Source organism: Berghia stephanieae, chromosome 6 (genome assembly GCF_034508935.2).
Source record: "Berghia stephanieae isolate SIO BIC M18660-M18661 chromosome 6, UCSD_Bste_1.3, whole genome shotgun sequence".
In the NCBI taxonomy this organism is placed as follows: domain Eukaryota; kingdom Metazoa; phylum Mollusca; class Gastropoda; order Nudibranchia; family Aeolidiidae; genus Berghia; species Berghia stephanieae.
In genome coordinates this window covers 66968361-66980475 of record NC_088365.1, presented here as the reverse complement: position 1 = coordinate 66980475, position 12115 = coordinate 66968361, and the positions used below count along the sequence as shown (strand labels likewise).

At 35.9% G+C, this 12115-nt stretch overlaps 2 protein-coding genes across 2 annotated transcripts in view; both read right to left on the bottom strand.

Annotated features, from left to right (window-relative positions):
* The window catches only part of LOC144975503 (solute carrier family 22 member 10-like), a 12340-nt gene extending 9555 nt beyond the window's left edge, over positions 1-2785 (bottom strand). The window contains exon 1 of the mRNA XM_078919666.1: positions 2699-2785. The gene's annotated coding sequence lies outside the window, so the exon portion shown is untranslated. The remainder of the gene's footprint in view (positions 1-2698) is intronic.
* Positions 2786-8182: 5397 nt separating this feature from the next.
* Positions 8183-10599, bottom strand: LOC144975921 (solute carrier family 22 member 6-like). The gene is made up of 2 exons (XM_078920109.1): positions 10593-10599; positions 8183-9735 (listed from the first exon to the last, which is right to left on the bottom strand). The coding sequence occupies exons 1-2, from the start codon at positions 10597-10599 to the stop codon at positions 8183-8185; spliced, it is 1560 nt and encodes a 519-aa protein (XP_078776235.1).
* Positions 10600-12115: the final 1516 nt, after the last annotated feature.

Here is a 12115-nt window from a genome sequence, read left to right as displayed (position 1 = left end):
TGGCGAAAAACAATAACAAAGACTTAAGTGACATCAACTTGGTTCTATTTATGGATGGCAAAAACAATAACAAAGAACTGAGTGACGTCCGGATCGTTTTATCTATATAATTCAAGAAGTTCTCAGAGTTCAGATGGCGTTGTATCATCTAGGCATTTTAACATCAGTAGTGGTAGGCTGCTTTTTGAAATGTTTTTTCTCTTGAACTTTTCTTTCTTACTTCGAGAAATACAGATGATCTCCACCGATTCCACTTCCAATAACATTGGATCAAGATCTCAACAAATACCAAATATATTCAGACAATAAAGCAGGAAGAAATGAAACTTGGAATCTGCATTTTTATTTGAATGTCTTAATGTTGTGCCTTCAACTATCATCATTGGACCTTGAACTCTTTCGTTATTATTAACATCTACAACACAATGCAAATGAATATCATTACCGTCTATCAAAAAGCCACTATACAATCAGAAGCCATTACATATGTGTGCAACTAAGCCACAACTAGAGACAAATTTCCCCCATGGGATGAATGAATAGAATTTTTAAAAAACAAAACATATTGATATAGGCTAGCTTGATCTTCATACTTAGAACAAAATCTGTATCTATAGACCAAGTTTTAATTTTTATAAGAGGCCGTCGGTATGAGGCAAAAGCCACCGATCGGTGTGCCCCTTACCGACCTCCCCATTCAAACCGCCTTGTGTGGTCCAATGTGTAAACAACCATAATTAATTACACACTTCTCAGACTGAAACCTAATGCTAATAAACTAGTCATGACTTTGTTTCGCTGAAAAGTTTCTCACCTTCTGGATTATTTGATCAGTCAGGTGATCAAGCGGCTGGCGATAGGGAAAGTAGATTTCACTTACCTTTGTTAAAAAAAACCTTGTCAGATCTTGGAAAATAAAAGCTTTTCTCGGCTTGAGATTCAAGATATTGTTTTTTTTTAACGCAACTCGCACAGCGGTCGGTATGACAAAGTGGATGGTAAGAGGAGAGTAACTATACACAAATCACAGATAAAAAGAATTGAAATATTATCGTTTTAAATAAGTCCGCTACTTAGCAAGGCCTCTGGCAGCTTTTTATCACAATATACAAACCAAAGACGTCATATTGTCACACATTGAAAATCAGTAAACGGTCTGTAAGCAAATGACATCTATCAAATAGAGCAAAGAGGGCAAGTAGAATGGGAATTGAACCGTTCACTGCCGTGCTCTGGAAGACACGTATGAACATTTGGCCACAACACTCGGCCTTCAAATATCGATCAAATTAACTGACCCTCATCTTGGCAACAACTCTCAAACCTGGGACTTCATAAGTCGTCCTTAAGTCTCAGGTTTGAGATGTTTTTCGGAAAGATGAGGATGAGGGTCATTAAAATTGAGCGATATTTGAAGGACGAGTTTTCTGGTCAAATGCTTAATTAATTTGTCCTTCCAGGGCACGGCATTGAACTGGTGAACACTGTCAATAAATAACGTTTGTCTTCACGGCTTCTATGATGTACTGCATCGTAAGCTATAGGGAATGAGATTAGCGGAAGAGTAGCGTCCCTTGATTGTGCGTCACCTTACAGAGAGAACGTCAATTTGGTTTGAAGTGTCTCAAGCCGCTTTCACCGGAAGCGAGGACGAGAGACGCATGTGCAAAATCCAACATGACGTTCTCTCTCTGATAACTTTTCCGCCGGTGACGTCATAGACTATGGGTGACGTCCAATCAAGGGACGCTACTCTTCCGCTAATCTCATTCCTTATTGTTATTTAATGTTATAATCATGACCCACTTAAAGAATCAAAGGCAATAACTATGACGAATGGCATTTTGTCGAAACAATAAACAGGCCAAACGACATTAAGGAATTTATTGCAAACTGAACCATAACAAATTATAGGAATAGGAATATCTAACATTATTATTATTATTATTATTATTATTATTCTTCTTCTTCTTCTTCTTCTTCTTCTTCTTCTTCTTCTTCTTCTTCTTCTTCTTCTTCTTCTTCTTCTTCTTCTTCTTCTTCTTCTTATTGTTATTATATTATTATTATTATTATTATTATTATTATTATTATTATTATTATTATTATTATTATTATTATTATTATTATTATTATTATTATTATCATTATCATTATTATTATTATTATTATTATTATTGTTATCATTATTATTATTATTATTATTATTATTATTATTATTATTATTATTATTATTATTATTATTATTATCATTATTATTATTATTATTATTATTATTATTATTATTATTATTATTATTGTTATCATTATTATTATTATTATTATTATCATCATCATCATCATCATCATCATCATCATCATCATCATCATCATCATCATCATCATCATCATCATTATTATTATTATTATTATTATTATCAGTAGTAGTAGTAGTAGTAGTAGTAGTAGTAGTAGTAGTAGTAGTAGTAGTAGTAGTAGTAGTAGTGTAGTAGTAGTTAGTAAGTAGTAGTAGTAGTAGTAGTAGTAGTAGTAGTAGTAGTAGTAGTAATAGTAGTAGTAGTAGTAGTAGTAGTAGTAGTAGTAGTAGTAGTAGTAGTAGTAGTAGTAGTAGTAGTATTATTATTATTATCCTTATCATCATTATCATCATTATCATCATCATCACTAATTATCATTATCATTAATTCAAACTACTCACACTGACACAGCATACTGAAAACCCATAGTAACACTGATCCATAAGACAACTAAGTGGCCAGTTTCTCTCTTTGTTGTTTATATAAATATTGTTATAGATTAGACAGATAACCATCTGTTATCATTTACTTCTATGACAACCATCTGTTATCAATAACTTCTATCCTCTTAATACCTCTTGTAATGTAATGGAAATTACTCCCTCTGACGAACCAAAACAAAACCAGGGCAAAATTATGTTTATTGTAACGCAGTGGCCTACATAACGTTTTGGTTTCATGTGCGGCTATATGCTTTTGTGGTATAGCAGTCGACTTCGGATCAAAAGTTACTAGGTTCGAGTCCCGATCTGAGCGGCGCTTAGTAGAATCCTAGGCAAAGGATCCTTTCTGGCATACTCTTAAGGTACTCAGGTGAAAAATGAGTATCTGGTCGTTAACATCGTTGTCTCTATCGGAGAAACAAATTGTAATATCGCCTAATAGGCGTGAGTCGTGTTGTTGTTGGCCACGGACCGTTTATAAAACGGTTTAAACTATACGCTATATAAAGGTTTAAGTTTCTCTCGTACAAAAAGATATTTTCATATTAATAGACATCAGCTGTTTCCAACTGTAATACCCTTTCAGAGTATAAATATATTAAATACAAAAATCACATGTTACGATTCGTTTACAAATGCATGATCTGGTTGAAGTGATACTAGGCAGCTAGAAGCTGAGGACTGTAAAGAGTAATAAACAAGAATGAATATAACAGCTTCAAAAGAGAACAAAATACCAAACACGGAACGTTTCGGGCTCAAAACTAGCGCCGCGCTGAAGACCGGTCTGGACCGCGGTCCGACGGTCTTTTAGCTGTGAACCGAAGACCGGTCCCAGAGGGGAAGACCGGCGCCGGTCCTCACTTCTTATCACCTTTCAACTAGTGCGGGGCGGTCCTTGCAAGGACCACGGTCCTACGGTCTCGCGCCATAGCCTACTACTTCCCCAGCGATTCGTTGCTTCGGTTGCCTATCTTCCACCAATCACCACCCATCCCACTTAATTAATCGCACCCACCCCCCTTTGCCATACACTAAACGACACAGACGACCATACAGGCAGACGACCACCAACCTCCACTCCGCAAACCGCCCTTTCGTGTGTGAGATGGGGGGAACAGGAGGCGCACGCCTTGGACGATTCCATTATACGGGGTAAATTTCAAAATTTACTACACCATAATGATCGCAATGACAATGATCTATGGTGAAGGCATGACCCCTCTTCTCTAATGGGTTATTGTTTGAAATGTATGTGACTACAAAAGATGTGTGTGTTTGTGTGTGTGTGTGTGTGTGTGTGTGTGTGTCGAACCTAGCAAGTAGCAAATCCGATTTTTTGTTTTCTTTTGTCCATCTCTTGTCACCACTCCTTTCTATCGCAGTGTTGTCATTTAAAATAATACAATAATATTAAAATTTCGTTTGGTGTTTTTACTAATCAAATAATATGAGTTTCATTAGTTTCTTCCTTCCAAAAAACCCAGTTATAACGTCTGAATTTTAAAAAAGTCCAATAGAATATTTGGGGACCCCGATAGCTCAGTTGATAGAGCACTCTCTTTATACGCAAAGGGCCAGAGATCGATCCCGGGTGCAGTCGATTTTTTTCTGAATCCCTGTCTACTCAGCAATGAATGGGTAGCTGAGTTTGTTAGATCTGGTGAAAAGTCACCATCGACCCCTCTTATCACCTCATCCACCCCCTCTTATTATAACTTCACGTCTCTCTCTTACTCTTCAATGCTCGCTGCCCTCTAATGTGTGTGTGTGTGCGGGGGGGGGGGAGGGGGGGGGGTAGGAGTTGCGTGTGTGTATCAACGCCACGAACAACCCGATCAACGCCTTGGGCGATGCCATTATCTCCGTTAATGGGGATAAATTTCAAATTTTATTAAATTATCGAAGTAACAATGAAGTACGGTGAGCAAATAAAGAAGGCATCACCCCTCTTCTCTAATTAGGTTACAATTTGAAATGAGTGTGACTACTCCGTGTGTTTTACTCCTGTAGGCCACGGTTTTCATCGTGTAGCGGTCTTTAACGGTTCAAGAATGAACGATCCCACGCTCTCAAAGGTCAAACCGGTTCGAATTTCCAACAGTCTCTCAGGAATGTTCAAAGTCGAAAAGGACCGGTCCTAGGACCGGTCCTTGCGGTCTTCATTTCCCAAGGACCGTAGGACCGTGGTCCTTAAGCTTGCCAAGGACCGCCCCGCACTACTCAAAACCCTTCATCAGCCAAAAACAAAAAAGCAATAAAGACATAACTACACCACTAAATTCCAGATTGACGACAGACATATTTTGGCTTTCCAAGATTTTTCTACAGAGAAGACCAAAATTATCTCCGTCGTCTATCTGGAATTTTGTGATGTATTTATGTCTTTATTGTTTTTTTGTTGTTTTTTTTTTGTTGTTGGCTGAATAAGGGTTTTGATCCCAAAACGTTCCGTGTTTGGTACTTTGTTCTTTTCTGAAGTTGTTATATGATCTGATTTATTGTATATACTGAAAATATGAAGGTGAGTTCAAAAGTAATCGGACAAATGTCCCACTGACTTCATTTCTTTTTCATGTGATGTCATATTTGGTTCAATTTCACTTATACTGTTCTCTTTAAACCAAAAGTTTAACATTTTAATTCTGTCAAATTTTGACCAAGTTGTGGCAGTTCAAAATGGCTGTCCGGGCGAATGTTCGTCAGCGACAGGAAGCTGTCATGGAATTTCTTGTTTTCGAAGAAGATACCTCGAGTAATATTTTTAAACACCTTGAGAAAGTTTATAAAACTCATAAATTTGGTAGAGGGAGTTTTTAGGTGGTTTAAACGTGTATCTCGTCATTTAGAAGAACAAAAAAGTAGGAAAGATTCAATGAAGTATGACCTTGGTTTACCAGTCGTGGCCTTTGTAAACTAAAGGCCTGAAACTGACCCAACATTACGTCACAAACGAAGACGGCGATCACAATACGAAAGTAAAAAATATAACAATTACCGTGATCTTCGTCTTTTTTATTACATGTTTTTGGTTAGTATCAGGCTTTTAGGTTAACGAAGACTACGATCCAGCCCTTTTCAGTATAAGGAAACACTTGATCGAGGAAAGGGGGGATAGGTGGGGGTGGGGGGGGGGGGTGGGCTATCTGCTTTAGCTCTACAATGGGGGTCCCGATTGCTCAGTTGGTAGAGCACTCGCTTCACAAGCAAAGGGACCAAGATCGATCCCGGGTACAGCCCAAATTTTTTTCTAACCCCCCCCCCCCACCTCCCGTCCACCCAGCAGTGAATGGGTAGATGGATTGTTAGATCTGGCAGTAGTACTTTACGAAAGACTAGCGTCCTATTCAAAGGGTAGCTAGCAATTGCCATTGTCCGTTCTCGCTATAGTAACCGGGATAAACTCCGATGCGATAGGCCTTGTGGCTCGGATTCACTACTCTTTGGATCTAACTTATATCTTTTACTTAATTTCATAGATTCATACACCCAAGACCGTACTACTCAATGCATATTAATTATGATCCGTTTGCTGACTGTGTTTGTTGTAAAAATATGAGGTTTAAAAACCAGAAGAGAAAAAGATCTGAAGTCATCACCGTTGTCCCTTGATGTGCTTGTATAATCATTTTTAAAAGAAAAATAAATCAGGCTCCAATCTGTAATAAGTAACACTATACAAATCTGAAAGTTTATGAATTGTAATGACATTTTTATTGTTACTCCATTATTTGATACATTTTAAAATATAAATCTTTGTGCCCTCTTTGTTCCGACAGGGAGGAGGGAGGGAGGAGGGAGGAGGGAGGGAGGGAGGTGAGGCTCGTCTTAGGCATATCACAGTACAAAGAAGAAGATGTAAATGGTTCAAAGCCCCAAAAAATAGCTAGCACAAAATCGTGTGACCACATTTTGTACTCAGTAATCACCTTATTCAGCAGACACAACAACATCCAAAAAAAAACATTGACATTAACTTTAAATAACATATTAAAATACCAGACGAGTCAGGAAAAATCATTATATATTTTGAACGCTTCAGTAGCAACATGCCGGCTCAAATATTATTAAACAACAGATTTATAGATCCAGACACTGCACTATGGAGTCGGCGTAGAGAATTACTCTACCAGAAATAAGGCCAGTTTTTTTAGCAAATGCTAAAATCAATATTTAAATCTATATATAATAACAATAAAAAAATATTATAATTAAATACATATATATATAACCAACACGAAAATCTATATTACGTATACTCCTATTATATATTACTGTTATATATACTTAATTATACTGAAACATTTTTGTTTATATATATATATATATTTTTGTTTGTTATGGGCCAACTCCATATAGGATACATTGTTGCAACAAAATGCAATGTTATCTGTCTCAACCGGAAGTTCATCACCTCTTATTTATGAATTATATTCGTAATCGCTTTTGTTACTGTCATCTGAGCGTGGAATATTGGTTCCCCGTGAATCACGCATTGGAAACATTTTTCTCTCTAATCTGAGGATGTTACGATGAAATGAATCGGGATTTTTGAATAACGTTTTCTGATTTTTAGAATGTCAGAACCAACGAGTATCAATATTAAAACTGGTTTTGTTATCTACCTAAGAATTAAAATGAGTTTTAGAAGAACGCATACCTCATTAATTTGAGGATCAGAATGAAGTCAAACCTCAGATGTTAGATGGAGCTCAAGCTCTTTAAACAATCAAAGATCTAAGCGCATTACGTAAAGATTCACAAGAGATTTGCTTTTCCATACAGTTTAGAACAACAATTTAAAGAGAGAAATATGTAAAATCGCCTTTTTCACTGGCATTATGATAATGAGATACGAAACTCTAAAATTTCTTTTATTTTTGTGTGTGGATATTTGGTATTTTGTAATTCTATCATATATATTTATATATATATATATATATATAATTATATTATCATATATTATTATTATTATTATTATTATTATTATTCTTCTATTATTATTATTATTATTATTATTATTATTATTATTATTATTATTATTATTATTATTATTATTATTATTATTATTATTATTATTATTATTATTATTATGCCTTTTGCGCCACGACATCATAAGATATCGTCGCCTTGGCATTCCACGAAGGAATATAGATAATTCTTCAAACAAGATGTCTGATGTCAACAGGATTCCCCTATGTTGTCCAAGTGAACAAATTAGGGGTAAATAATCTTGCTCAAGGAAAAAAACGAAAGTGCCTGAAGCGGGGCTCGAACCCGGATCATCCGGATCACAGTGCAATGCCTTTACCACTCGGCCACTTCCCGTATATGTGTGTGTGTGTGTGTGTGTGTGCGTGCGTGTGTTTTTTTTTTAGATCTAATTTTTAATGCCTGTCATTAATAATGCTTTTATTTCCATTTCGCATAGCTATAATATACCTAAGATAGAATCTCATCTTTGGTCGCTAAGTCCGCCTCGAAGACTTCTTTAATCTTTTTCCCCTTTGTCTCGGGGAGTTTGATTACCAAAAGACAACACATCAAACTTAACGCGCCCATTGTTCCGTAGCTTATGTACAGGCTATGCGAGTCTTTTGGTATCAATATCGGAGCCATGGCAGCACCGAGCCATCCCATTAAACTCCCATAACCCAGGGCATTGCCTCGCACAACTGTGGGATATATCTCAGTAGTCAAAACTAAATGACAGCCAATAGTTCCGGAGATGGCTGCTTTGCCCAGAATGTCAAGACACAACGTTCCAGTGTTTCTTATATCTGCTGGGGCCCAAATCTCAAGTCCGGTTGCTACAAAGAGAGACAATGCAGATACTGACAGATAAAGCATAATCGCTTTTCTTCTACCGATAACGTTTGGAAGAAACATACTGAATAATGAAAACGGTGTGTCCGCAATAAACAACAGAATCAGATTAAGATATAAACTACCATACATAGCTTTTACACTGTAAACAAAACTATATATCAATAACAATAAAGAAAACCAGATAAATCCCACAATACACGAATTCACCCGATAACCTCCCCTGAACAAGTCGAGAATTGTGTAGACTTTGTGACCTTTCACCTCGTTTTGTGAATGATCATTGTTAGACATCCAACTTTGACCAAAATCGTCTAATAATAATATCGTAACTTTATTAATCCTTGTTATCTTCTCTATCGTCCTATCAAATGCTTTTACTTTATTTTTCACTTCTAACCATCTTAAACTTTCCGGCACCCATAAAGCAAATATACAAGCCACCAAGAAGATTAAACCATTTATTAAGTTTAATGTTTTCCACTCCTTGCTAAGCATTGCTGAGAGACCTAAAAGTACTCCTCCAGTGGTCCAAACAGGAATGGCCATAACACGAGCCCGCCATGTTGTACTCAGAAATTCTGAAGAATACGTATTCATGTAATTATATGTACACGCCATCATTAACCCTAAAAAGAACCTTATAATACAGTAAACCTGCCAATAAGAAGAATATATTGCAATGATATTCAATACACCCCCAAGCGCAGTAGGAATATACAGAATATTTTTTCTTCCAAAAGTATCGCCCAGCTGTCCTGCCACTAAAGAACCTACGATAACCCCAGCCATTTGTAAGGAAATAATAAGGGTTAAGACCCAGTTCTTATCACATAGTAATCCCCACTCTGTTACAGTTGTCGATGCTTTGGTGTCAAATTCTATAATTTTACAATTATCAATTAATTTACACGAGCCTTCACTGTAAGAGTTTGATGTTTCATAGTAATTAGAACTATTCATTTTGTAAATGTCTTGTGTTGTATTTCCTTCCATCAGGCTCTTTGTGCCATTATTATCCAAACATCTCCATCCAGGGTTGTAGTTTCCAAAGGCCATGAACACCTTTGTATAAGCTGTACCGATTTCTGGTAGTATTTTAACAAAGATGACCACAAGTGCCTGGAATAGACCACAACCTGCTTCTTGAATCACGTGATCTGCCTTGCCTATAGGATAATAAATATAAATAAAATAAATGCGAATGAGATAAATCCCTTTCCACATTAGGCTTATTAATTATAAAATATTAGCCAAATGCCATGAGCTGGCGGTACATAAGAAAACCCCATTACAATATTTAAAAAAAGAAAATGGCAAACACAGATGATAACGGTAACACGTTTATATATAAAATTCCTCCTCGCCATTGTCAGAGAATCAATGTGTTTAATTATCAATTGATTAGAGATCCTATTGCAAACAAACTTGCTACGCTGCAACCAACATGGTGAATATCTATCTTCCTCTTCTTCAAATGAACAGAGAAACAGTCAGACTGAGCATTACTGCCAATGTAAAAATCCACTGGAGAATATTGTATTTTTAATTCTTTATATCATATTTTCCCTAATTCATTCCGTTGTGTCTTACAAATAATCAGAAGCTCAATTTACTGAGCCACATTTGTCAGGATTTGCATTGTCTGTCGTTCTCTAGAAGAACACGTATTTAACATTTTGGCCGCAAAGCTCATCCTTTAAATATTGATGTATTAAAATGACCACCATCTTACCAGAAACTCTCTAACCTTGAACTTGATGACCCCCATCTTGACAAAAACTCTGAAACCAAAGACTTCGCAAGTCCCAGATTTGAAAGTTTTTGATAAGATGATATCCCTTGACCTTTTATTATAAGGTCCCCATATTTACCAAGCCTTGAAACAAGCATATATTTTCGGGAAAATAAATATAGACATTGGATAGATACATATTGAACAATTTGATGGCCGAAGAGCCCAGTATCGCAATGCTTGCAATAATAGTATACTGTTAGGTAACCCTGCTCTTATCGATATACTCACCCGCCATTTTTTCCTGGAGATCTGAAAAAGGGTAAAAACCGTCTCGAATTTAAAAAAACCTATCCAGACAATCCTAGTTTACAGTAACAGAAAAATATTTTGAGGTGGAATAGACAATGGCATGATGACACGAATTATACAAGCGTCAAGCGCTATTCCATGAGTTGATGAATCCTGTAATGATGTACTCTTCAACTTGTGCATGTCCTCAACTTAAACGATCAATGATATAACTTTATGTTATGTAATTGTTATGCTGGATGTAATTTCATTTAACATGGTGTCTTTATTGATGAAGTTTCAATGTAAAATGAATGAGAATCTGCAATATCCCATTTCACATCTGTGTTGTTCTTAAATACTCAATCATTAATAGTTGGGTGATTAGAAAACCAAAACCATTTACGACCACAAAACTAAACTATGATTAATCAACCATTATCTTTTTAAAGCTTTTAACTTGAATTGCATACATGAATATAATCCTAAGCCATGCACATAAACATGACAGAAAATGGGGGATATCTTGCCTTTTTGATCCCTTCAACATTTTAATGTAGAAATTTGTTATAGGAGTTCCTAACAATCAACGATATTTCTAATACACTAGCACCAGTATTACTTTATTCCATTTTAGTGGATTGTGAATGCTAACTTTACTGGCTTTGTACATTCAAAAGATACTGTCTATCATATTATGTATATGACTACCTTGACTATATAATGGGTAGATCGCTCTATATTAATCTATTACTCATTTATCTCTCTGGCTGCACCTATGTCATTACTTGGAAAAATATTAACGATTATTTCGCTTTACCCAAACCCTTTTTCATATTCTAGTTTCATAATGTACACCATTTCTAAGTAAACATTTTCAAACATTTCAGTTATACTACTACTACTTCTACTACTACTACTACTACTACTACTACTTCTACTACTACTACTACTACTACTACTACTACTACTACTACTACTACTACTACTACTACTACTACTACTACTACTACTACTACTACTACTACTACTACTACTACTACTACTTCTACTCTACTACTACTACTACTACTACTACTACTACTACTACTACTACTACTACTACTACTACTACTACTACTACTAACTACGACTACTACTACTACTACTAATACTACTACACACTACTACTACTACTACTACTACTACTACTACTACTACTACTACTACTACTACTACTACTACTACTACTACATCTACTGCTGCTGCTACTACTACTACTACTAGTACTACTACTACTACTAGTACTACTACTACTACTACTAGTACTACTACTACTACTACTACTACTACTACTACTACTAATACTACTACTACTACTACTACTACTACTACTACTACTACTACTACTACTACTACTACTACTACTACTACTACTACTGCTGCTGCTACTACTACTACTACTACTACTACTACTACTACTACTACTACTACTACTACTACTACTACTACTACTACTATTACTAATACTGCTCTGCTGCTGC